The sequence below is a fragment of the Prinia subflava genome, chromosome Z (genome assembly GCF_021018805.1).
Source record: "Prinia subflava isolate CZ2003 ecotype Zambia chromosome Z, Cam_Psub_1.2, whole genome shotgun sequence".
Classification (NCBI taxonomy): domain Eukaryota; kingdom Metazoa; phylum Chordata; class Aves; order Passeriformes; family Cisticolidae; genus Prinia; species Prinia subflava.
Genome location: NC_086283.1, coordinates 26,845,838 through 26,873,456, shown reverse-complemented (window position 1 = coordinate 26,873,456; position 27,619 = coordinate 26,845,838). Strand labels below are relative to the sequence as shown.

Below are 27,619 nucleotides of genomic sequence, written 5' to 3'. Positions count from 1 at the left end.
CCTTGGCATCAGGTGAGTTACAAGCAGCAGTGCAAATAATGGTAACATTTTCTGCCTCCCCCCCACCCCCCCCAGTTTTCCTAATAAACAGTAAATTGTCTGAACACAGCACAGGGTTCATATTTTCATAATCCTCATATCCCAAAAAGGAGGTTTTGTCTGCTGAAGGGATACCAGAGGCTTTGGTTGTACATGTACACAACTGATGTTATCTTTGTTCATTTCTTTTTGCCTGTATGGTTTGGGTAGTTAATACTACTTGGCAAAGTGTCAGGGTGACATTTTTCTGGCTGTTTTAATTTGAATGTAAGCCTGGGGAGGGAAAGGAGAAGTAGGCCCTGTTCCCTCTTAAATTCTTAAATTCTATTAAATGTTATGTCCGCAATATTCTGAGGCTCCTGTGCAGATGGTTCACTTTGATTTATTCTCCATAAGATGAACAGATTGCTTAGCATTTACTGCTCTGCTTTCTTGTCAGCACTAAATGATTACCTGAGCTATATTTAATCTTAATATTTATGGATTTTGATTGCTGCAGCCAGGGCAGCATCCCCTTCAGTGAGCCTGCTCAGCTGACCAGCGCTGGTTGTCATTTCCACCAGGCTGTGTTGTCACAGCTGTGATTCTTTCAGGATATTTAACAAGAGCTTAAATAAGTTGCTCCATCAACGTTTTTTGCTGGATCAACTCAGATAATTATTGGTTTGTATTCAGGCAAATGTTTAAGTGCCTGGAGGAACTGAAGCCTTTGAAGATTAAGGTCTGCGGTAAGTTATTTTATTTGGCTGTTTTACACTGCAAAGCTGCTGTTTGTTATTCTTGTGTCAAAATGACAATCTGAGAAAGGTGGCTCCAATAGGAATGTTAGATGTGCCCTGTCAGGATGGCACAAGAATATTCCCTGGTTTTAGTTGTGGTGGCTGCATGCTAAACAGAAACCACTGATTTCTCCCAGGAGAATGTGATTTTTTTTTTTTCAGAGACCCACAGTGAGGAAATTAATGAATTTAAACTTGATTTGCACAGCACTTCACTTAAGCTTGTGCCTTCAGATCACAAAGTTGTAATTTCTCGGGTTGAAGGTATGAAGGAACAAAGGAAGAATGGGTTATCCTCCTGTGTTTGGATACAATGGCCTTTTCTGCAGTATTTGCCATACTTTCAAAAACTGCTGCATTTCACAGAGAAAAGGAGAAAGAACAGGCTGAAACTGCAGGCAGCAACAGAGGTACAGATTCGTTGGGCAGAGAGATCAGCAAGGGAGAGTCCTCTAATCTTTTCAGTCTTACTAATCCTTGTATTCCTCTCCATCAAGAAAATTATAAATTCCTCATTTCCACAGGGAAAAAAGAAAGAAAGAAAGAAAGAGATGCCAGTAGTTCATGCAGTTATCGCTCAGTACCAGGTAGATTATCAGTAATTTCAAAGCCCAAATGCTAGTTCAGAAAGCAGAGCATAAAACTGGAATGAAAGCTAAGACAGATACTTCTTAAAGATGTACACTAAAAACTTACAGCATTTTCAAACCAGAATACACATAATAAAATGAGCTAAAAATTAACTACCATAGTTCCATCAACTTCTTTTTCCTCTCTGCTGGGTCCACCTGAGTTCCCTAAGCAGTGGGTAGATAAACACCTTCATTACCCTTGTTTACTGGTAGACTTATTACTGTAATATAACTGTTATTTTATCATTAGGAGCCAAATATTTTTCTGCAATAATTTAGAGTGAATTAAAAATGTGATTCCAGTCATCATCCCTAGGCAGGGCAGTAGGTGACTGTGCCCTCTTAGAAGATTTGGCTTGTACCATATACATACATATCTTAGAAGATTTCTGTACCACATACATTGCATTTTGGTGTTTCCCACAGGCATTTTTGCAGGCAGAAGTGACTGTAAAGTCTTTAATCCTTTAATTAAACCTTAGGCAGAAGGCAAACTGTTAGAGGCATTGCTGGAGAAAGATTAGCATGCAGGTCTTAAATTGCATTCCAGCAAATCTTATTAGTAAAGTAATTCTGCATATAAATATTAGGTATAACTCATTCCTCATGTTATCTGCTCCCTTTTGGTTTTGATGTTTCCAGAGAAACATTATGTCAGGTGTGCATTGATCCTGTAGGAGTGACAGAGTCATGAACCTCCAGAGCCTATTGTCAGTTTTTGTTGGGGTAGCCAAGGATTTCAGGTGTACAGTGTCACATGTGAAATCAGAAATCTGTTGTAGCTACAGACTTCACAGACTGGTTTGGGTTGGGAGGGATCTTAAATCCCACCCAGTGCCACCTCTACCATGGCAGGGACATCTTCCAGTGCCCCAGGTTGCTCCAAGCCCTGTCCAGCCTGTTCTTGGACACTTCCAGGGATCCAGGGGCAGCCGCAGCTTCTCTGGGCAGCCTGTGCCAGGGCCTTCCCACCCTCACAGGGAACAATGTCTTCATAATATCTCATCCTAAAGTACCCATTTCCTCTTGTCTTGTAATGGGAAATTCCTGCCCGGGTTTCACCCTGCATGAACTGCCTAATGGAGCACAGGTGGGCTTTGATGGATTTGGGCTTTGATGGAGCTTGACCTGAGAGATTATTTCTGCTGATCTCTAGTTGCTTTGTCAAGAGCATTAGAGAAGTGCTTGAGGCATGGCATATAGCTCCTGGGGCACTCAATCAAATAAATTTCAAAGATTTATAGAGAATCAGTGTCTATCAGGAAAGAATTTTGTTGGCAAACAAGGGTCTCAGCTGTGCAGTACTCGTCGCATTGGGAAAATAAATATGAGAAACAAGAAGTAGTGTTTTATGTCAAGATTTAGTGCACTAACCCAGCTTTTGAACCTTTAATATTTCCTTGTTCAGTCATTATCTGTATACTTTTCTTTCTTTGTGTGGGCACACAAACTTCCATGTTGCTTCCTGCTGCAGCCATTCTCCTGAACCTATCCTCAGGGAGCAGTGCAGCCACCTTCCAGCTGCCCCTGAAGACACAGAGGGGCACAGACCCTGCTCCCCACACCTCAGCCCCAGGCTGGGCTCCACTCAGAGGAGAATGGGCTCCAAGAAAAGAGAAAACTGTCCTGAGTGTTGTCACGAGGGAGTAGGACTGAGCAAAGACATCCTGCATTGACTTAATTGTCACTGTCCAAGGTTAATTTAAAATATCAATTAGTGATGCGGAATGAAGAATGAAAATACACCATTCATGTGAAGCAACTGAGTTGCTCTTGCTGGCCATATAGAGGTCCTGGAGAGAGAGAAAGGTCACCGAAGTGGGAAATGCAGGTGACAACAAGCCTTTGCAAAATAATCCATGTGAGGTGAAGTATTTTGGTTGTGAAGGTCATGCTTGGAAACCAGCAATACAGAGAATGCCACAGTTGGAGCAGAGCAGGCAGTAAGTCATACCTGGGGGTCCCTATTTTATGCAGACTTAAAATTCCCTGCTGGTCAGAGCACAGGATGGCCAGGGCATTGCCCTGGGTTATTTGCTCATCTCAGGCATTTTGCAGTGATTAGTTCAGCCAGGGATCACACCTTTTTGTAGGCTGGGGATCTGGAGGATCTTGGTTCTGTCCCAAAACACCCAACAATCCCACCCCAGCCCCAGTATGGATCGGATTTTTTTACAACCTTGTTCCCTGAGTATTGGCTATCTCTGGGTCTGTTCCAATGTTTGACCACCCGCATAGGACAAAAGGCCTTTCTAATAAGTAACAGGGATTCCCAGTGTCCCATCCTGAGTCTGTTGTCTCCTGTCCTGTGACTCTGCACCCCCAAGGAGAGTCTTGAGCCTGGTTTCCCCTGATGCAGACAGTGGTGGACATCATGAAGATATCTTCTTAGTCTTCTCCCAGGCTCTGCCTCTGCTGAACCCCCTGAGGTTTCCAGCAGCCCATTTCCACAGTGAAATGCACTCTGAGGAGCAGCCCTGCTCTCCAGCTTTTATGTAGTACTATCAGTGGATCTTGTCCTCCTGGCTGTTCAGAGTTCAGAGGCACTGAAACAGAGTCACCAGCCCCATACCAGCCCCTCAGGAATGCTGTTAGCAAGTGGCAGCTCGCTGGACAGTGTGCTGCTGCCCGCCAGCAGTTTGCAAGTCAGCAGGAGGAAAGCAAAATACAGGCTAAAATCTGAGGACACTTAGCCCACAGTTGGATTTTTTGTTGAGCTGAGAGTTTTGGAGAGCTAACTGTGAAGCCTTTCCAGTTTTGCTTATTTGCCTTCTATGTAAAGTCAGCTGTTTCCCTCCACCAGAATTACTATTATTAACCACCATTTGGAAAGCCAGCAGCAAAACGCTAAGGAATGTGTCCAGCACAGATGAGGAAGTAACAGTAATCACATGGAAGCTCCAGCCTGCTTTACACTCAGCAACTCTCCTTTTGAGCCAGCACACCATGCCGCTGATTTTCAAAAACAGCTAATTCACCATCTAGCTCTCAATTAGCCTCCAATTGTGACTTTTAAAGTCTTTAGGCAGTTATGGGCCAGCTATCCAGCCACAGCTCTGCAGATATGACTCACCCAGGGACCTTCTATGAGAACTGGTGTTCGGGCTGTGAAACACTGTGTTTCACCATATGCAAAAAATAAGCAATCAGTGGGATTGTCAGAACTTGTTTTTTTTCCTTTCCACTGTGCTGCTGAGCACATGGGACCGTAGTGAGCATGGAGGTGTCCCTTGGAGTGGCAGCATATCCTCAGGCACTTTGGGGAGTGGCAGCAAAGCCAGACCCCATTACCTTTGAAGCTGAGAGCTGCAGGAGGGGACTGGAGCAGGCTGTGCTGGGCAGTTTTAAGTGGGCTGCAGAATATCAGCAAACTGATTTGCCTGCCAGGTTTTGGGCCAGTTTGCTGCAGCCCAAGGTCACAGGGCAGAAATGAGAAGGGTGCTTATAGGAGACATTGTAAATATGTCCAGAAGTGCAAGTGCTGCGTAGAATTAGAGATGTGTGCTTTTTGCACAGCTGAAGTGGTCCTTTTCTTATCACCAACCAAGAAAGGGAAGCAGTCCCCCCCAAAAGAGTATCCCACGGTGGTTGTACGGATGCACTCCAGTAAAGCTGGACCCAGATCAGTTTGTGCCAGTGCAGCAAGGCGTGGGGGAGACCTCAGGTGTCAGTGTTTTATTACACAATGTATTTATACAGAGATGTACAGGGGTGCCTTTCCATCAGAACGGCAGCCACGTTTACCCTCAGCTGCGGCCATCAGCAGCAACTTCATCTCCTGCCAAACTGAGGCAGGGGGGGTGGCACCTTGATGTCTTGACCTCTTTCCAGTTTCTTCTCGCAGTCGACGAGGTAATTGACCCCATCAATGACAATCTGGACTAGCTCTACCTACAACAAACAAGAAGGAAATTGTAGTAACAGAAGGTTTAGCTCATCTGTTAATAGAAGAGTAGGAAGTTGGCATGTGCTGTCACAACAGCAGACTAAAGTGTGAGGTAGGTGGGTCACAGACATCATACCTCCTCTGGCACAGGGAGTATGGGTTGTGCAATTTCACAATAATTCCTTTCTCCTATTTGTCCTGAGTTTGGACCACCAGCAGCAGAAACTTTTGATTAGGGCCCTAATGTTATTTCCACCAAACTGTGCTCCCACAGGAACAAACAAATCAACCAGGCAAAAGTCCTGCATAAAGTGTTCAGGCAGGAGCTGAGGGACCTGCTTCAAACATGACCCCCAAGAGGGTGCAGGGTGCACCCCAGGTGTTGCTGAGTAGGATGCCTGGCCCAGAGTGTTTCCCACACTGCACGAGGGTGAGCACATAGAGCAGCCGTGCTGTGAGCCCTGCCAGGCAGTGCTTGATGAAGCACTAAAATCCCTTGCTGTGTCTCTCCAACTCCCAAGCCCAAAACACCCCATGCTTGCAGGAACCTTTGTGTGAGCATAGAGACATGGAAATTAACTGGGAGGGATCCTGGTGCAAGGAGGCTTGTTGTCATGGTTCACATCGGCCCTGGATGCTGCTGGAAGCTCAGGGTGGGTGTCCTGGATGTGGCTGAGACTGGGACGAGGGCAGGACTACCAGGGACATTCACAGTGCCTGAGGAGGCCCATCAAAGCAGAGCTGTGTCCTTCCCCTGCAGATGGCCCTGGCCCTGCTGGGGTGGTCCCTCAGCCGTGGGGAGGACCCTGCCCATCCTGCCAGGCTGTGCTGCCAGGATCAGCATACACAGCTTGGGACTCATGCTGGCTGTGCATGCATGCTCCCAGCTCCTGAGTTGATGCCATAGGACTTAGCTTTTACATTTTTCAGCTCCTGTACTGCTTTAGTGCATAACTCTAAACTCCATAGCCTGCCAGTTACTGTTTTATTTATTGTTTTATTTTATTCAGAAAAAACAATTCCTCTCTAGGCCTGAAACTCAAGGACACCTTATTGTTTCCCTGAAAGATGTAAACAACAGTGAACTGAGGAAGGCAAACTTGGAGAAAATTACTTCATTACCTGAAGCTGTAGTTGGAGGATTAACCCCTGATATGTACATGGACCAAACTCATAGTTGTGTGAAAAACTTGTGACCATCATCCATCTTGGGTGCAGCCCCTTGGAGGCTTTTGACTGCCCAAGGTAAATCTGTTGAAGGCCTTTAACAAATACCCACTTTATTCTCTTAACTCTGTCTAGCCTCTGTTCTAGGTAGCCACTTCAAGGCATCAGACTGACACCACAAGGGGTGGGATTCACTCCAGTCCCAGAGCAGCACCAAAATTCATAATTCTGTATGGCAGAGGGTGGTGGTTTCTTCATAACCTGTTTCAAAATTGCTGGAGAATACAAGGGGCCTTGTCCCCATCAGACAGGTGACATGCAAGGACCACAGACCCTGTGGCACTGTGAGACAGCAAGATAAAGCTGATATTTCTTAATCTCCATGAAATGGTTCATTAACAACCTTTAACGACTGGCTTGTTAAAACCAAGTGCGAAGACTAAAATCCATTGTCTCTTTATTGTGACCGTTGCTGATTTTCAAGGGATTTGTTTTAACTATAAAGCATTTCGGTGTCCTAGCAGTTCATTTTGTTGTCTTTTACAGACCAGCTGTGTTGGGAATTTAGGGGTCTGAAATTGCAGCCTCCATAAGAAAACAAATTTCATATTAAGTTTGCATTGACCAGTAACTGAAACAGAGCGAAAATACAAACAGTTTTATCTTGCACCTTCGGGAACATAATTCAGTTCTGCAAACACACTTACCACATAATGGAATTTATTTAATTATGTACTGGAAAAAAATTATCCTATAATAAAACTTTTCTTATCCCCTTGAGTATGCCTGGTCTTATTTAGATTTCAGAATCTCCAAGGTAGGGCTCGTGTCTTATCTGTGCCTTAATCCTTTGGATCCTTGCCGTAGGAGGCATCATTGACTTCAGTGGAAGTCTTCATATAAGCAAAACATTTGTAGGCTTAGACTGACTGTCAGCAGGACTCAGTCGTGCTGTGTAATCCTTCTTTTATTATTAATGTTACTTTAATATAAAACACACATGATGATGTGTCAGGTGTTAATAGATGTCTTTGTCACAGGCTGTTTTGGTAAATAATACAGCTTAATAATATTTCACTCTGACTTATTTTGTTCCCTACTGCTTATTTCATTCTGGATTCAAAGGAACACAAGTGCCTACATCAAACTTCAGTACTTAAAGTTTCCAGACATCTGTCTTTGCCTGTGGAGACATTCGAAGGCACATCTGGATCAGAAAGCACAGGTCACCTGGCTGGGCTCTGCCCCCATAGCAGGTGAGCCAGGAAGGGAAGGCACTGTGGGATGGGTTAATATTGTTATGCACCCAGGTGCATTATCCCAGAGTTATACTTCTATGATGAAAACCTACCTAGAATGATTTTGGGCTACAACAAAGCCCAGGTTTTGGGCTACAACACCAGGACCAGACTGCATCTGTATCCAAACCTGCCACGGCCTTGGGGTTTGGCTCGGTCAGAGCTGTGGGAGGGGGCTGCAGCTCCTGGGCACAGCTCTTTCTCCCCATCCTCATTAATTTTGCTCTTAGGAATTGCTCTGCCTATGTGAGGCTGGAATGAGGTGTGGGACCTGAGCTGACAGGAGGGCAGCAGCTGCTCCAGGCTGCAGGGTCATTTCCATGCACTGGCACAGCAAATGTTCCTTCTCACTGAAATGGCTTTGCAGCAAATGTCTAAGGTGCACCCATCTCGCTGCAGTCTGTGCCCTACAGGGAAGGCTCAGGGCTCACTATTAAATCTTTGTCCTGACTTAAATCTGTGATTTAAACACCGCTCTCTTGCGTCCTCTGCTGAGACTCACGCAGGACATGTGAAAACAGCCCCAGCTCCTCAGTGACTGTGGAGTGGAAGCCCAGTGCTGCTGTGTAACCGTGGAGGAAGTGTGTGACCCAGTAGTGAAAGGAATACAACATCCTTCACCAAGTCTTGCTGTAAGGCCTCAGTCAGTCCCTGGGTGGGTTAGGACTCTGTGCCTGCCTCCTTCCAGCACCTCCATACCCTCATGGAGATCCTCAGCACGTGGTCATGTTTGTGCAGCTTGCTCAGGGTTGGGTTTTTTCACTGACATAACAGGAGTGTTTATCAAGCATTTCATGAATGTTAACATTTTTTCTTTCAGTGACCATTTCCACTCGTTCATATTCACGAGGAGTAGAAACTGCCATGGATCCACTGAGTTCAGCAGAGGGAAACTGACTCAATGTCAGTACAGATCTCAGCTAAAAAGAAAGGGGAGAACCCAGAAAGAACCCTCCAGAAGAGGCATTTACCTCTGAGCGACCAAGGCGGTCCAGGTTGGAGATGTCATAGACGTCAGCCACAGCCGCGGTGTCCACCCCGCCGGTGCCACGCTTCTGCAGGCGCAGGTTCTCCAGGATTTTGGAGAACCTGGGGTCCTGTCAGGAGAAACAACTTTGAGCGTACTGCCCTCCACTGCGTGTATTCCAGAGCCATTGCAATGCTGTGATCCTTACAGCATTGCCAGAAAGACAGGAAGAGGTGGGGAATTTTCTCACTCCTTCAATTGTAGCCCATCTTTGTGGCTTCCCGCTAAGCAGATTGATTTCCATAACAAATACCGCAATTTGCAGAGTTACAGCATGCTGGTTTAGCCGTGCACTACCCCCGGGACCTTGTTACACACATCCTTATGCGGTTGCCATAAGCTGTCATTTCTCCTGTGCTCCTTTACACACCAGGAGAGCTGGCTTTTGTCACTCATGTCACACTTAAATGCCGTGTACCTTGCTGAGCCTGGGCAGCCTGACGTGGACTCCTGCGCGCAGCCCCGTGCCCAGGTTGGAGGGACAGGTCAGCACGTACCCGAGACGCTCGTTCCACATGAACTCCCAGCCCCGCTCCTTGATCAGCCTTTCCACCTAAGGTGGCAGCACAGAAACAGAATAAAAAGGGCAGCATATACAAGTGTCTTATTTTAAGATACCAGTGGAGCGGCAGGAATTTACACCTGGGCACAGTCTGGCCTCGGTGTGATACAAATGTTTGCACTCCTCAGAAGGATTCCTTCACCACCTTCTCATGACCACTATCTTGCAGACTCTTGGTCACTTCATCAGAAAACTCCCTGTTGTGGTGTTTTGGTGGCCCATGGAGCCATGTCTTCACTTAAGAGTTGTGGCTTTTGCCATTTGTTTGTAACGCGGTAATTTTGAAGCAAGTTTGCAACACGGGACCCCAAAGGATTCAAACACTACAAAACAAACAGGAGGGGCTGAACCTGAGTTTTGTGTAGTTTTCTAGCTGATGTCATGACTCCTTGAAGAGGACATTTGGCTTCTAAATGCCACAGTTCCATTATAAGGAAACAACACAGCTTGTAGATAAAACTTCTCATTAGTAGGTCTCTGACCAGAATTGACAGGAGAGTGAAATAATTACCTGCAGGAAAACCACAAGCGTCTATTGCCCTTTGAATAACCTGGTACTCTGTTCACTCATCTATGCATCTAAACCCAACACAATTTCAGTTCAGTTCTCATCTGCCCCGTGGAAAACTGGATACATAAACTGCCTCATGCTCACAAGACTCCTACAAATATAGCTGAGTACTTCAGGTCTGCAAAAGCATACAGAATAAATCCTAAGATCCTTTCTGTATGTGAGGATAACACAACTGATGGTGGGAAACTAGACCTGATTTGCTGCCCCAGACACCTGCTGAGGGCACAGCTCCCAAAGGTGCCCCACCACTTCCATGTCCACAGGTTGGCATGAGCTCAGCTCAAGAGCAGAGGCAAACTGGGAACAACATCTGGGAGCTGTGTCACCTTGGCCACCACCTGTGCACTGCTCAGTCTCAGAGGTGAGCCAGGAAACCCACCCTGGAAACTCTCAGTAACCACCTTGATGGCAACAAAGCATAAATCAGATAGCTTTGTTTTTCTATGCCCCAAAACCCACTGCAAGCCCTAACCCTAATGCAAACCATTCCAGGGTTCCCTGCTACTACCTGTGGCGCACAGTAAAGTTCTATTTCTCTGGTAAATCAACTTTTTTTTTTGGCTAGAGTAGGTCAGAGAGCTGCACTGGGCCCAGACCCAACCTGAGTCATACCTGGACTGTCTGGGCAGAACTCTTTTAAACCACACTCTGACCCTGGAAGCCTTTCTTATCATTGTGATTAGCTAGAACAAAATGATACCCAGGAGCCCTGACTATCAGTTCTTAGTATTTGAATCACAAACCCCAATATCTCCTCAAAAGAGTGGGTCCTGAACGCTGAGTCCTGTGCACAACCTCAGCAGCCTCCACTCTGCTCCCAGCCTCAGAAATGAGAACAAGGAGGATGGGCCAAATAAAGTCTTCAATCAAGCAAATCAAACAATCTAAATAAAATGCTTCATTTATGATTTCCCACAGTCTGCAGGAACAACAACAACAAAACAAAACAAAACAAAAAAAAAAAAAAAGAAAAAAGGGAGAGCGTTTTATTTATTTTTCCCTACAACTCAGCTAGCAATCTGCCCATGTTTCCTGCTTTAGCTGTGTTGATGTGAGTTGTTGTGTGGACTGAAGTGACTTCATTTCAGTGCTCCTGGAGATGTCAGCTCAGTGTGAACCACAGTAAGCAGGGGTGACAGCAGTGAACAAATGAATAATAAACTCATTGAGACACTACCTCTTTTAATCCCCGGCAGAATCTTTCAAAGACACGTTTCATGTTGCCACCCTTCTCCATGGAGATCACCCTGGTGTGGTCTTCTTCATTAATCCAAATGAGAAATGTCTTCTCATTGTTGTGCCTAGTCAAGAGGGGAGGAAAAAAAAATCTTTAAAAAGGCAACCCCTGAGAAATAATTCTCAGCATCCTTAGTTTTATCACAGTCTTTCCAAGCAGCAGAGATATTAAATGTGTCATAATAAAACTGTTGTCTGGAGTTCCACCCCTGAATCCCTCATGCCTATGCATTACAGGGTCTCTTGGGCACAGTGTGAGGAGAGTTTTCTGGTCACATCATGCTGCTGTGGTGCTGGGCAAGGAAAACGTGTGGTCTTCCATCAGGAGCATAACTGTGGAGGCAGCCAAGGGAGAAGCTGAGCTCTGCACCCTCTGTTTTCATGGAAAAGTTTTACTGCTCTCAGAAAACCCAAACACCTACATGCTGCTGGGAGCTAAGCAATGTGTGCTTACTTAATTTTGTTCTCCCCTACCTCAAACCCCAGGGTCCCTGGCAGCACTGGAAGTCTGGCGTCTCTCAAGAGATGTGTCTGGGATCCCTCAGTGACCCTGCTCTGCCAGAAAGGACAGAACCCTTGAAAACCCACTCCATATCAGGCAGTCAGGGCTGGCTTTGTTAAGTGCTGGGTCACTTCTCCTGGCTTTTTCTCTGCTTGGCCAGTCTCCTACTACTGCCTTCCTACAGCATGTAGGTGATTGATGGGATCAGACTCATTTGTGCCAGCAGTGAAATATCACCGGTTTCACATGAAAGTGAAAGTTCAAGATCACTGAGAGCCTGACTTTCAGCTGGTCTTTTGCTGCGTCTCCTTTTTCTTTTTTCAGTTGGGGCTGGCCAGCGCAGTGCTGAGCAGGTGTAAACATCCTGTGCCCTGACACTGGCTTAGGCCAGGTCCAGTCACCTCCTCCTCAGTCACGCACAAATGCTGCAGGAGGGTTTTACAAATAGTCTGAGTTTGGCCTAACTCACCTTCCCTTTTAGTTAAACAAGTGTCCCCATTGCACTCTGGACCATGCATTTAAACTGTGCCATTGCTGACAGTGCTGCTGGTGGAAACGGTCCTGAAGCCCATAACAAGGACAGGATTGAAAACATCAAAAGCAAAATGATTTCCACAATGTGCATACTTTTTGGCAACAATTTTTTGCAAGAGAAAGGCAGATTTTCAAGATGTGGCTTACAGAAGTACTTTCTAATCACACCATCTTTTTTCCATTCTCAGTGATATTTCACATCCAAAGGAAGCCAAAACCCAGGTCTGTTTTACTCAGGAAATCCCTGGATAATTATGCTGTTGGTGCTTCTGTTTGTTTGTAGAGACAACAAGGTATCCCCTGCTGTTGGTTTGGGCACTCATCTCAGAGCTGTTACTCCTTTATTTCCACAGCAGATATTGTATTTCGGCCCAATATCAAATGTGTGGTGACAGTAGAAACAGACCTAGAGCAGAGCTGGAAATCTAACTTCCCTGTCTCCTTTTCATCCAGATCATTTGGAAGGAAAGAGTTACTTTCAGCCCCCGGAAGTAAAACATTTCTCTTTTTAAAGCAAACTGGACATGCTGTGAGTTGGGACCAGAGTGCATGCAGGATTAGGGCAGGCAAGGAGGTTTGTAAGACGATCTTTAAGCAGGACACAGGACTCTGCAGGTCACACAACATACCAGATTCCTCTGGCGTCCGGCCAGTCACGGGCCATCCCAGCACATGTTAGCAAAGGGGACACTGGCTTGTCAAAGAGAAAGTGATCCTGGGCGCCAAGACAGGGCCAAAGGGAGACAGAGAGACAGAGAAAACAGAATTCCAGTTTATCCAGGAAGCACTGTAGCGCTGTCCAATGCGTTTTTGGTGAAGGCAGTGGAAGCACAAGCAAATCACACAGTACAGCCTGGGAACCTGGTTCCTTTGCCTGGAAACTAAAATCCTCTTTACCCAGGTGATTTTCTTAAGTCTTGCAGATGCTTGCTGATATGTTTTGCCAAAAACTTTTCAAATATAGGGAGGGAAGGGAGGTGGGGCCTAAAACTGCATGGACACACAAAAGCATGCTCTGGAGGACCTGGCTCCAGAGATCTTCCCTGCATCCAGACACATTTCAGCATAGGAGAAGACAGTGACTTCTTAAAGATGGAAAAAAAAAACCCAAAAAGCACCCCAAAAAACCCAAAAGCCAAACAATAAAAAGTACTAGTTGTGAAAAGATACTTCTTCATCATGGAGATTTAGATATTTATTCTGATCATGAACTCAAGGTAGAAATCAGTGCTCATCTCAGTCTTTTGGAATCACAGGCTTGTTATGTTCCTTAACAGAGATGTTATTTGTGACTTAATAAATGTAGCACTTGCTGTGTCACCACCTTGCCCCATGCCTAATAGTTTAGATTTTTGAAAATTAATTGTTTTGGGGTTTTTTCCCCCCCCAAGAAAATAAGTATTTTATTATTGATTTTCATGTGTGTGGTAAAAAAACAGTATTTCATATTCCTTGAACACTGCCATATCAAATGTTGGGGGGTTTTGCTGGCAATGTTGTTGATTTTATTTTTTAAAAAAAAACCCCTAGGACTTAACCAGAAATAGTGAGGCAATCTATCCAGAAGGCATATGACATGGTAGACACAATGATGTGGTTTACTTAATTTTTCCCTTAATGAAGAATGTAATGATAATTAGTATATTCTTCTTTGCACTTAGGTTTTCATCTTTGAATGCTTTGTAATGGACACGGTGCAGCCAGAACTCCAACCATGCAGAAAGAAAAGGTGTAGAATTCTCTTTGTTCTTCAAAGAGATACAAAATTTCCTTCTTCAGCTTGCTCCACTTGACACTTCCCTTGAAACAAAATTTTCCCTTTTTGCAAGAAAAGAGCTGTTAATTTTCCTCATGAGCATATGGCCGAAATCTGAAAAACACCAAATGCCTTCTGTGCTGAGTGCAATTCAGGTAGCACTGATGTGTCTCACTGAAATAAACTTTGATCTTACTGAGCTCAAATTGTGCCTTTTAAAAGCCGGCAGACAGGCTGATCCCACAGAGGTGCCAGGTCCTGAAGTACTGGAGGGGGTGAACAGTGTTGTGAGGTAAGGAATGAATATCAGGTTACAACATCAATGTCTGATCTCTGTAAATTTGCATTATCAATCAGGAAACCAAACAAAATGAGATAAAATGCTGAATCAGTGAAGCCTATTCCACTTCTCACAGGATTTAGCCTTAAACCATGAAGGAATTATGTATCCACATTCCTGTTTCAACCTTTGCTTCCTGAGGAGCTGTCTTCTGCTGAAAATAAAATGTGCAATAGGTCGCCAACATTTCATCAATAAACATGTTACTAGGGACATTCAATTAAAAAAGTTACTGACCTTACATAAATTCTTAACTCTTGGTTAATCCAGACACCTAGTTCCAGGGTTACAAATAGTTACGTTACTTCATCAGCTCCCCTTTTGTTGATGTTATTGAATAATGTGCCGTGAATATAGCTAAGAAGGTACAGCCATTCCTTTGGGTACTTAAAATGCACATTCAAGCTTTGTTTGACATGTCACATGCTGTGACAAAGTCCGTGATGAAAGTCCTTGTGTTTCCATCTGTGTGACAATGAAAACTCCTGTTATGGGCCTGATCCTTCAGTTCCTTACACACGATGACAGGACTGGGAAAAGGTCACTCGGGTGTAATAGGCTGTGGCCACTTTTAGGAAATTAGAATTAGTGTAGTGTTCACTTATGAAATTACAGACAAATTTCGTGAAATTAAAATTAGTGTCATTTGGATGTAGAGAAATTACAGGCGAAGCCCCCCACCCCCACAGCATTGAGTACAGATACCATGTAATACCTATCTCGGTCTAACAATTTTAGTTAGAATTGTTAGTTATTTGTATAGAAAATATCAATCTTTGCTCAAGGAAATGACGTGAGAAAGGTCCTGAATTTACCTCTCTACTTGTTCAGAGAGGTGGCAGCAGCCATGTGTGTTTGACTTGACACAGGCGTCTCTCTCTGGAGTACAAATCCACACTTCAGACCTGCACAGTGATGTACTTAACAGAAGTACAGACCCTGGGTGGCTTGCTCTCCCATTAAAAACATTGACAGGCCATTAAGTACAGGTTAGTGGTGTGGTTATCCTGCCGGGCTCTGCAGGGAAGCGTGTGCCCCCGAGGAAGGTGGAGATTAAGCTGAAGCAGAGTCGGCGAAGGCGCTGCCGGCGCCGGAGCGGGACTTACATCGATCAGCTGCTGCTGCTCCCGCTCGGTCATGCTGGTCAGGCTGTAGTACTTGCCGGACAGGTCGCCCCGCAGGCCGGACAGCGCGGTGACCACGACGTTCTCGACCTCCCTGCGCTCGGCGCGGCTGCAGGCGGGCGGCAGGCTGAGCCCGCGGATGCTGCGCCCGGTGCGCACCCGGGACGAGAGCACGTAGCGCTCGTCGAACTGCCCGTGGGTGATCTGCGGGGCAAACAGCGCTCAGACCCCGCCCGGCACGGCCCCCGGCAGAACACAAACCCCGTCGTGCAGAACGAGGGCCCGGCATCCTCGCCACCACTACAAATACCCAGGACACCGGGAGCCGTGGGAGAGCTTTGGGCACCAGATGTTTTTAGGAACAACACCTTTCTCTGGCTGTATGAACGTGTTGGAGTAACCAGGTGGTCCTTCATGGTCCCCAGAATTGAAGTAGGCCACATGGCTTTTGGAAAATATGGATAAGGGCAGAGGCAGAGAGCCAGGTAAGGAAAATCCTTTGGAAGAGGGAAGCCCAAAATGAGCTGAACCACACCGTAGCTGAACTGTAAAGGAAGTGCTGGGCTGCATATAAGGTTCGATCGTGTGTATGTGGGGGCACTGGATTCAGCTCCTGCTTTCACTCCATGCCTTACAACCCATGTTAATCTGCGGAATTCCAGTCCAAGGAATTCCATACACACCAACAGGTGGATTCATCCGAGGCCCAGCTGAAATCTCTGTGCAAAACACTGTAGCATGGGGAATAAGCAGGAAGATGTGTGCATGCCAGCAGACCTGCCAGCTCACTGCCATCACGGTGACATGGAGGGACACTCCTGTGACGAGGGAATTGGAGTGGAAGGATACAGGCTCCCTGGGAAGGCAGGCCGGGCAGATGAGGAGGAGGTGTCACCCTTTGAAGTGGTGATCAGCTGGAGTGCACTAACTGGACTGCAGGAGAGAAGACCTCAGCCTCTCCAGCCACCTGCTTGGCCAAGCACCATGGGATAAACCCCTGGAGGGAACAGAGGCCCAAGGAAGCTAGGTAATATTCATGGATCAACTCCTCCAAGCTCAGGAGTGATGCATCCCAAGAAAGAGGACATCAGGAAAAAACATCAGGAGGCCTGTGTGGGTGAGCAAGGTGCTCCTGAACAAGTTCAGACACAAAAAGGAAATCTACAGAGGATGAAAGCAAGGACTAGCATCCTGGGATACAGGATCACTGGATCACTGGAAGCTGTGGCTGCCCCTGGATCCCTGAAAGTGTCCAAGGCCAGGTTGGATGGGGCTTGGGACAGGGAGGTATCCCTGCCCATGGCAGGGAGTGGGAATGAGATGGGCTTTAGGGTCCTTTCCAGCCAAACCCATTTTTTGATGAGTCTGTGATCTGTAAATTCAAGAACAGACCCACAGTGTCCAGTGAGGCTGTGCCCCAAATGTTTGGTATAGCTGGGACTGATTCCCTGCTGAGAACAAGGGATGCAGCTGACAGGGCCATTACTGGCATACCATTTTCCTTAAACCTAAAACTGGGTCTTCACAGCTGGATCAAGAAAAATGAAAGTACTCTTGCATACAGCATCATCACTGGAATAAGCAGCTCAGAGCCTTTCTGGTGTCATTGCTTTAATTCAGTCCTACCTTGGATGCATCCAGGTCCGTGTGATGCCTCATTGTCCGTGGATCGTAGCCATTATGTCTCGCTTTAATGACAGGGTCAAAAATCTCAGCAAACACCTGCGGCAGCAAGAGAATCTAGACAGAGTCTGCAGCATCACAGAAATGCATCCTCACAGCAGCTCCAGACAGAAGTTTCTGTCTGCAGTTACCACAGGCAGGGACCAGAGAACCAGGCTGGGGTTTGGGGTGTATTGTCAACCAGAACACACCCCCAGAGCCCCCAGCCACCTGCCTCTTGGTTCTAAGTCATGCAGGAGAACCCTAAGTCTTCCTTGCTGTGGGGAGAGTCCTGGTTAGAGCCACTCGACTCAGGTGTGCCCACACCGAGCCCCAGCACAGCTCCCTGCAGGTGAGCAGCAATGGCACATCTGCACAGGTACACCAAACCCAGGAGTGGAGGGTCCGGGGTGGCAGATGTCCCCAGGCCACCCTCACTGGGACACTATGGGGGGGCTGCAGAGGAACAGGCACCACTGCAGGTGCATGAAGAAAGCAGACCACAGGGTCAGTAACAGTGAGGTCTTTCTTTTGTTTTCCTCTTCTCCTTGCAGAGCTCAATGAACTGTCCACCCTAATGTTGTTTGTCTTCAGTTTTCCTCACAATCCAAAGGCCATGGCTTCGTTATGTCTGGCCCTGCCCAGAAGACATTTCTGCTTTGCTTCTGGCTCTGCTGCTTCACAATGTGATTTCCACATTATGTTCATTTGGTGTGTCTCAGAGTTGGATAGTTTTTCCATAAATTAGGTTTGGTTGCAGGAAGGAGGGCAGCTGCTGGAGGCAGGTAGCAGCTGCTGCCAAGCAGGTACATTTTATTACCTTCAGCAGAGGGGGCAACTGTGGTAATACCATGTGTCCCTGCTTTTTTTAATGTGGAAAAGTAGGGAGAAGCAGGGAAAACACCAGCCTGCCCCCAGTGTGCCCTCTGGGACACAATTTGTCTTAGGGACATGCACCCTACTGGGAATCTGTCTTCTTTTGATGGGAACGACACCACGAGCACAGACCCGGCCGCTCCTGTGGAATCCTCTTACCTCGTAGGACTCTTCGTCCCCGGCCACCATGCCCACCGTCTTGATGAAGGGGTGGCCAGGGTTGTCCACCCCAGTCTGGATGCACTGGTCTAGGGTGTACCCGTTGGGGGTCATCTTGTCCCTGAGGCGGGAGTAGATGCCCGGCGTCAGGCACTCAGCCATGCAGTTGTTGTGCTTGCGCAGGTCAGGGTAGTCAGCGCTGCAGGAAGAGGAACCTGAGGCATTACTGTGCCCCTGGACAGTCATCCAGGAGAGTTTATGAAGCTAAAAGTGTGATTATTCTTGCTTTATACGCTGCATTGAATTTTAGGAGGGAAGGAATGTTCTGGTGCTGAACATACCCCATGTTGCACTGTACTTTGTGCTGCTCGGGGCCATCGGGGAAATGGGGCCCGAAGAGATCTGAAAAGGTACTGACCCCCCCTGAGGCAACCAGGCAGGAAAGAGCCCCAGCACTGATTTGTCCATCTAGACAAGGATTTAAGTTTAGATGAAGAAGTGCTTTGTAGTTTGCACCCCGGGTGCTCTCACAGCTCCATGGACATCAGAGGGGCTGTCTGACCTGCCAGCTGAGGAGTGCTTTGTCTGAAATACCAGGGTTTGGTTTAATGGCATTATTATTTGCAGAAAGTGGCAGGGTATATGAAGCCATGGAAAATAAAGATGTTAGTCCTTAGCAAGTGATTTTTCAACTCTGTCAGTCCTCAGCTATCTTGTACTGGTAATGATTTGCTTTATGTACAACTGGTGGTATTTTTCTAAGAGTATACTTTTAGCTAGGATTGTATAAATTACTTAAATAATAAAATGAGTCTGTCAGGGCCTGATCCACATTACGTTTGGCAAAGTCAATCTACAGAGAAAAGGCCTGTAATTAATCAGCCTAACCATCAGCCAGTCAGTTTGTAACAGAATTAGGAGTATTTCCAGTACAGCTGTAATACAGGAGGTTATTACTACTTGCATGGAGAAACTATTTTCACATTTCCCCGTAGCAGAGTCCATACAGTCCACAGGTCCAATAGGTGGATCTGCAAAGCTGGTTGGTCAGTGATTAATTAAATATGATATAGTACTACATTTGGGGCATATACTGGGCCTGTTGTCATTCAGCAGTATTGGTTTTGGTTGGTTTGAGGGCATTTTTTGAGAGCTGATATTGTCTCACTGATGTCTTAGGATTTTAGCTTTTATATTTTTCTTGTACTGCATTAGTGCATAACTCTGAACTTCATACAGAGTGTTAGTTACTGTCTTCACATTTCAGGCCCAGACAGTAATACCTCTGGGCCTGAGATCCAAGGACACCCCACAGCCTCAGGCCTCAAAAAGTATAAAAAAAATTGAGGGGAGCAAAGTGGGGGTAAATGACTTCATTACCTGAAGCTGTAGTTGACGGATTAACCCCGGATATGTAAATGGACCAAACTTACAATTGTCTGAAAAACTGTGAGGTCTTCCATCTTGGATGTAGCCTCTGGGAGGCTTCTGACTGCCCAAGGTGGATCTATTGAAGGCCTTTAATAAATACCCACTTTATTCTCTCAATTTTGTCTAGCCTCTCTTCTAGGTAGCCACTCCAGGGCATCAGCATGTCCCTTGCAGGCTGTTACTGGCGCTGCCTAGAGCTGGAGAGGCCATGCTGCCTTCTGTGTCACACAGCCAAAGGATGGGGTGTGCTGCTGTGATGGCATCTCCTCCCTCCCCATCCTGCACCTTGCCCCTGCCCCTGCTTACCTGGGAGGGAAGAGCTTCCTCTTCTCCTGCACGGCGGCGCTGACATTGGGCTGGCCCAGCAGGTAGCCGGTGGCCAGCATGCCCGTGCCCGCGGCGGCGAACAGCGCGGGGGCCGCGCGCCCAGCCAGGAGACGGCAAAAGGTGCCAGCCATTCCTCTCTGCAAGGAGCACAGCCAGGGTCAGTGATGCCTTAAGTTTTAGCTTTCATATTTGCCAGACTCTGCACTGCATTAGTGTGTAACTCTGAACTTCACACAAAGTGTTAGCAGGTTCTTCTCACAGCTTAGTTAGACAATCCTTTTCCAGACCCAGAACCAGGGACACCATTGCAGCTTCAGGCCCAAAAATTATAAACAGCAGGGGACTGAGGAGAGCAATCTGGCAGGATGGGACTTCATAATGTGAAGCTGTAATTGGACAATTAACCCCAATATGTAAATGGACCAAAACTTATAAAAGTGTGAAACCTCGTGACCAGTCGTCCATCTTGGGTGCAGCCTTGGCCGGGCTCTTGCACTGCCCAAGGTGTGTCCTTGGAAGGCCTTTTAATAAATACCCCCTGTATTCCTTTAACAATGCCTAGGCTGTGTTCCAGGCAGCCTCTCAAGGCATGATCAGCTCCAGGAGTGCAGCAGCACCCCTACCTCATCCCACAGCTCAGCAAACTCATCTCCATTAGCGCCTGGTGCTCCTCTGGAGTGTTCAGAGAAATTCAGGGATTTACGTTTGTGCTGTATAACATATATTTGTCCTGTTTAGGTCTGCTTTTCTGGACATCTTTCCATAAGTGCCCCTGAAGGCCTTCAAATACAGATCCACTCTTATATTACTGCCTTACTAAAGAATTATCTTGAGTTTCATTTCCAGGTTAGGAAAAAGGCAACAGGACTGTGTCTGAGGTCTAAGGCTGCCCTAGAAGTTGGCATGTTCTGTGGGAGTCTGAAGGAGGCAATGCATGTTTTTCATTACGAGAATCAGATTTGGATTAGGATTGCTGGTGACTATTAGGTCCTAAGGAAGATACAACTCCTGCCCAAATAAAGGACAATTCTATGAATCTAAATTCCAATTTGTGCAATGGACAGAAGCTTTTTCTTCAAACTGGACTCTGACAAATCACCATTGGGAAATGAGCATGGAAGATTTACAAAAAAATCATGACATTTCTTCCAGGATCTACTGTTTCAGTTGTTTTACTAAATTTTTTCAAGTGTGATTTTTTATGCAACCTCTTCGCCGTTCTTTTGGAGGTTTTACTAAACTCCTTAAAGCATTTGATTTTATTTTTAGCGAGCAAACTCCCAATAATTTGCTTGTAGATCTGGGTTAGTTATACCCAAATCCTTTACTTCTGTGTCTTTCTCATTCTTGCCCAAAGACAGATGCAATGTTGCACCTTTATCTTCTCACTTGGTAAAAAGTTCTTCTGTGCTTGCATGTTTTTATGTTGCAAACCAGTATCTTCTTTCTATCTCAGTCACATCTTGGAAATAAGGAACACGATGTGTTCCACTTTTTGAGTCCTCTATTTAGTCCACATCCTCTATTGTGCTGCAGCAATTTTTTACCAGTATATTTTCCTTTTGACTCCTCCATGGCTTTGAAACACAACATCCAGTTAATACAATGTCACTTCCAGATAAACATGCTGACTGACAGAAATTTTGGTATTTTTTTTCACTGAAAGATTCTCCCTGAATCTATGAATTCATTTGGGTGAGCTGCAGGACAGGCTCTTGTGACTGCAACAGGATTTCTCCCTCCCAAAATGAGTACAAGTTTGTTTGACTGTAAATAAAAATCAAGTCAGAGGTTTCTGATGGAGATTTTTCTGGTGATTTCATTTCTGTGTTTATAGCAGATGGTTCTTGTGCCTTTTCACTGTATAGCACCCTCATCCTACACTCTGGAAATATTTCCTTATGACTAATCTGCACAGAGCTATTGTTGTCACACCTAAATGCCTGTGAAACACCATATGTATTTTCACAACAGCTCTGTGTATTTATAGTTTGTGTCACCATTGCAAGGAATTGGCTGGCAGTCAAAAACCTGTCCTGCAAACTATCAGCCATATCACAATCCCACTGCAGATGATGATATTATGACTTCAACAACCCTGGGCACTCATCAGCACCTCCACCGGTTTGGAGTTTTCTGGGAGCTTCTGAACCCTGTATTGTTTAAGGGACAAATATGGTCTGTACATCTGAATAAATTACAGGAACCATGTGCGGGGTGTGTTTAGGAAGAAGTGTGGGGCACAGTAGGGTAATTATGACCTGTCAGGAATCCCTAGAGCAGTGGCTCCAAGGGCTGTGTGTGTGCCCATGGTAGAGGCTCTGTCTGTGCTCCCTGAACTCTGCTGAGCTGCACTGTGGGACACTGGCTGCAAACAGAAACCATAGCCTGAGAGCAGAGAGGGAAATAAAACACCTGGAAAAGAAAGAGATGAGCCCTGGAGGAAAGGGTCCAGTTTGGAAAGGCTCTTGATGACCCAGAGGGTGGAGGCTTTGTGCCATGGCTCATATGGAAGGTTGCAGCTTCGCTGCTGAGTGAGCCTGAGAACCCCTCCTAACTCTTATTTCTGCCTGTCCTTGCCTGGATGTGCTGGGCTTTAATCTCCACAGCACAGGGAGCTTTAGCACCAGCTTTCTAATGTCCCAGACCCTAGCTATTTTCCCTGTGGGCAGTGTTTTCTCCCATTGTGGCTGCAGGCGCATCCCCAGGACAGTCTGGCACTGCTGGATCACAGAAATGCCCTCAGGCAGGTTCTGCTTTACCTGACAGACACTTCTCTGGCAGCTCTTAGAAGCCTCCCACACTGGAGACACCACAGACTGTGCAGGTTGTCTACCTAAAAAAACATAAACCAGAGTAAGACAGGGGTTTTTTCCCTCTTTTTTAAAAATCACAGTTCGTAACTACACATCTCTTTGTACAGCGGAAGGTGCAACCTTCTGACGGCAGCATGGAATTACCATCACCTGTGACTGTCTAATGCCAAGGGTCTAGGGGAACATGAAAGTTAGAACAAGAAAAACGTCATCTGGAGTGCTGTGAGAAGATGAGTATAATCCTTTTCATCCAAGTACTCTGACTCCTGACTCAGTCACAGCTTTGGCCACATGGGTGGGCTCTAGTCCTGAGCATGAACGTCCTGCAGCACAGGCAGTGACACAAAAACAGCACAAACAGACTGCTCAAAAACCTGGTGTACAGCTTAGCAAAAATGTTTTCACAAAATTAGGGTGTAAAATGAATAAGAAACTTTATTTGACAAGAGACAATATTATTAGGGGGTGAGGGGGAGAGGGTCCATTTTTTTCCCTTCAAAAGATAGCATGATTTTTAAGTAATGCATTGTTTCAAAACTAGCATTTTAAAAGATGCATTTGGTCCCAAACTAAGGAAGGATCCTCACCAAAGCTTTTTGTCAAATCTGACAAATCATTAATATACTCAGATCTTCTTTCCCCACAGAAATTGTCAGCCTGCCACTGCAATAGGTTTGCACCACCGCTATCTCTGACTAAAGGAGTGTGTTTTTCTTAGGAGCACTTTACCAGATTTACTGTGCTGTGATTCAGGTTTCACCTTTAATTCTCCGCTGCAAGGATTTCACTTTCATCAGGGTAATTGAACCGCTGCACAGCCTAAAAATTGAAAATGCAGGTTTTTCCCGTGTAGGAGTTTCCTGACTATCTTCCCTTGTGCTCATGATAGAAAATCCATTTTCTTGCGAGTGTCTGTAGTGCTGGCATAGTGCAACTGGGAAGGGGAAAGAACACTGTTTCACAATCAGAAGAATTTTTGAGGGTGTCAGTTTTAACTCTTGGGAAAGAATTGAGTGTTTGCCTGAGCTGACCAGGTATGCTGGAAGAAGAACACCTCCCTTAGGGAGGCATCTGTTTCGTGTTCAAAACTGTTTAGAGACAGTATGGTCTGGAAAAGAGAAATAATTTCTAAGGATTAATCAACCTGAGATTTAAAAAAAATAATAATTAAAACACCATTTCCTGGCCTGCATATCTGTTCAGTTTGAATCCATGGTCTGTGATGGGGTTGTCTGCAACCCTATCAGTCCCATCGAGATATTTTTACTATTATTTTCATTTCCTCTTTAAACTGGAAGGCCTCCTCATAAGCAAAAGTGTTTTCTCCTCTGCTGGGGGATTCTGAAGGCACTGACAAAAAGTTCTCAAAGGGTTCTTGATTATGATTTATCAATTTCTACTTATAATTTTACCTGTGGTAAGTGGTTCATTAATTGCACCAACCTTCCATAAGTTTCAAGTTCTTTCACTCCACCACAATCTACATGAGAATTTGGGCTTTATTTTAGACAGGACTAGCGGCATCAAAACTTGCACTGATTATTATTGTGTCATTTGTCCAAGAGAGATCTGATTTCTATGTGATTGGACACAACACCTTTTATGGGTATAAACCATAATTATTTGGTTTTTTAGCTTTTTAACTAGACTCTTAGGATCCCTGGCACGAGACCTCAATCATGTCACTCAGATAACGTTCTGTAGCAATAGAACTCTTTCTACAAAATGTAATGGATAAGCACACTGAGAGGCAGCTTCTTTATGAACAATTTAATGATGCAGATATTTTTGCCTTTGTAAGAAATACTCAGAGATGTGACCAAACTGAGCTATTCCAGTGCCAGTCGGGGCTGAGCTGCTCTGCTGTCACTTGCAGCCTGTCTGTGCTCCTGTCCTGGGTGGGGATGAAGGCTCAGACTTCATGTCCCAGCCCATATTCTACACCAGGTGTGCTTTCTACAGGTGATTCCACCTTAGGCAGGGTTTGGGTTTTCCTCTTTTTACTCAAGCATACTGCAAAGCATTTTAAGGTATGAGGGCTTAACAAAATGTTTCCACGACTTGCCTTGTACATTTCCGCCTTGTTATCTCAGTCTGCTCGTGCTCTGAATAGCTGCTCCCTAACTACTGGTGAGGATGTCTTTGCGCCAGGCTGACAGATGGCTCCAGGCCAGGGGATGGAGCACAGCTCAGTGCCTTGGGGCTGGCCCTTGTCACAAAGTCCTGTAAAGTTTTACTCCCAAGGTCATCTGTGCTTGTGCCCCCTCTCAGAGAAGGCACAAATGCCTGCTGTACAGGGGGGGAGCACACAGCAACTGTCCCATAAACAACCTCCCTGCACCAGGTTCCCTCCATAATGAGCAGTTCTGGTTAATTCCATAGGAATCCTCCTGTGGGGCCGTGTCTGCAGGGCCAGAGTACATGCAGCACTGACTCTGAGTAACAGCCAGTGCAGCAAGTGGCCTCCAGTGTCTGCAAACCAAGGGCTCCTCCTTCCAGCCTCCTCATCCTCACCCTCTTGGCCCTATAAAGAGTGAGCCAGTGCAGAATCAAACCAGCCTTGCCTTTCCCAGGGCAGAATTCCCACATGCCATGGCCAGTGAGTCAGCACGTGTCCACAAGGTCACAGTCTTAGAGGTCACAGCCCTTCTCGCTCTGCTCAGCTACCCCTAACCAGCCTTCAGAGGCTGCTGTCCTGCAAGGGGTGTATCTTGGGTTTTAAACTGTATTTTCTTATCTGTATCAGCTGCCATGCACAGAAAATAGAGACAAAGGCCAGCCAAGGATTAAAAGAAGCCACTACAGCATATCTGGTGCTGGCTGAAGAATAGCCCAAAGGATTGCAGGTGTCACTTCAGGTGGAGGGGCTTTGTAACCACAGCTTGAACCCCAGAAACTTCACAACTACTTCTAATATTTTTAAAAAGAGAAAAAATTAAAAAGAGTTTTTCCTGTTAATTCTTCACTTGCTTGAACTTCTTTTAAAGAGGAAGTTTCCAGCTCCATCTTTTCCTGGGTGCTTTTAAACACAGGTATTGGTTATCCAATATTTCACACTTGCCAGGAGGGAAGAAGTGCCAGGGTTACAGTGACATTTCTAGAAATAGAGGTAGATTAAATATTTGAGCCATGTCATGGGTGGTATTAATTGCCACCCCATGTGATCCTGAGTGACATTTTGGAGGAATGGCAGTGTCACAGCTGAAGTCCACATGGGCTCAGCACCACAGGGGATGTGTGTGCACGTCTTACCCCACAAAGCTCTTTAGCCAGAGGATCCCTGTGCTGAGCTGGACCCTCACGTGGTGCAGGGACAGGGAGCCTGGCCTTTTATATTTGAGAAGTAATTCCTCTAAGCCATCCTTAACTTGAGCTAAAGCCTACAGAGGGCAGTGGAAAGTTTTCCCTGCCCATCCATGGAAGGTTCTGGAGCCTCAGAAACATCTGCAGTGACTGTCATGAGTCACTGCTCGCCTCAGAGGCCATTTTTAGACACTCGGAAATCAGTTTACATCTCTATTGGTTTGCTGCATTACCCTACAGCTCAGAGAATGAGACACATTATAACATCCAACCTCATAAAGAAATATTGGTGATTTTTTTTTTTGCTTTTTCAGCGCTCACCCTCAGCATCGCTCAAACCCTTTTGACTCATCAGGGTTTGGAGATACAGTCTCTAAAGTGCAGGAAACAACACCAAGTGCAAACATTGCTCTGACAGTGCCTTAATCACAGCGTGGAACATCTCTACCAAAAATATCAACCACATTTCTGTTTCTTCCTCCTTGCAATTCCAGAGGACAATGAATGGTTATAAAAACTTACTCATCCAGGGAGGGACTGGGGAGGGGGGGGGTGCGAAACAAAAAACAAAAATAAGGATAAAATTCCAAACTATGAGTCTGACCAGATCCGTGTGAGTAGAGAAGTCATGGTAACTCTTCACAGATCAGACAACAACCCCTTGGTACCATCATGATTTTGGGTTTCTGTCAGCTGAAGGTCTGGCTGGTCAGACCCAACCAGGTGAGACCCAGACGCCCAAATTCTCCTGCCAAAGCCCAGCCAAGGTGCAGGCACCGCTCACCCTTCTGAGCCAATCTGGTGCCATTTTGCAGTATAAACCTCTCATCTTCGCAGTGCAGAGAGCTACAATCAAAACCACAAAAAACTCATGTAATTAGAGACATTTTCTCTGAACTTGTTACACATCTGCAAAGAGTCTTGTATTTTTCTAACTAAATTTGTTACTTAAGCGTCAGCATTAGTGTCTGGACTTTATGATTTTAGAGGTCTTTTCCAAATCTTAATAATCCTGTGATTCCATTATTTGAAGCAGCTGCACAGTGGGGTCTGACACATGCTTCCCTGCTCCAAGTACTTACACAAGTCAATAATTATAACGAAATCAACACCAACATCCTGTGCTGCTTTGAATCCGTTTTTAATAACCCTTGCATTTGAAATGCTACAGTTTGAGGCTAAAAAAGCAATATATGTGTAATCACACTGACCTTGGAACTGGAGGTAGGGACGTCCTGCTGCCTGCAGCGAGCCCAGAGTGTAAAGGGAGCAGGAGGCTGGGCACTGACAATGAGCTCAGGTAATTTGAGACGGGCGAAAGGAGGTGAGGCATAAATCTTGCCCTGCTGGGTTACGTGAGTGACATTTTCTCGCACAAGGGTGCCCTTGAAGGCGTCAGCAGGATGTGGCAGCAGCGGGGTGACAGCAACATCATCTCTCCAACACCTCTCAAGTGGAAGGTGCCCACGTCAGCGATGGCCGGACAGACTGACACGGGCAGAGAGGCTGGTCCTCCCCCAGGGACCCACTCAGGAAGAGCCAGGAGAGAAAGGTCAGTCCTGCCTGAAGAGCTCCAGAGAGACACCAGA

General features: G+C 46.0%; 1 protein-coding gene across 2 annotated transcripts; it reads right to left on the bottom strand.

Moving 5' to 3' along the window:
• Positions 1–5,097: 5,097 nt before the first annotated feature.
• On the bottom strand, positions 5,098–27,306 carry CKMT2 (creatine kinase, mitochondrial 2). Of its 2 annotated transcripts, none has more exons than XM_063421408.1 (11): positions 27,242–27,306; positions 22,674–22,747; positions 19,891–20,048; positions 18,154–18,352; positions 17,083–17,178; positions 15,439–15,660; positions 12,866–12,951; positions 11,142–11,265; positions 9,247–9,381; positions 8,773–8,898; positions 5,098–5,341 (listed from the first exon to the last, which is right to left on the bottom strand). In XM_063421408.1, the coding sequence occupies exons 3-11, from the start codon at positions 20,040–20,042 to the stop codon at positions 5,222–5,224; spliced, it is 1,260 nt and encodes a 419-aa protein (XP_063277478.1). In that variant the 5' UTR covers positions 20,043–20,048; positions 22,674–22,747; positions 27,242–27,306; the 3' UTR covers positions 5,098–5,221. The 2 variants fall into 2 exon arrangements, with proteins under 2 accessions (XP_063277478.1, XP_063277479.1); XM_063421409.1 differs by lacking the exon at positions 27,242–27,306 and adding an exon at positions 26,815–26,849.
• Positions 27,307–27,619: the final 313 nt, after the last annotated feature.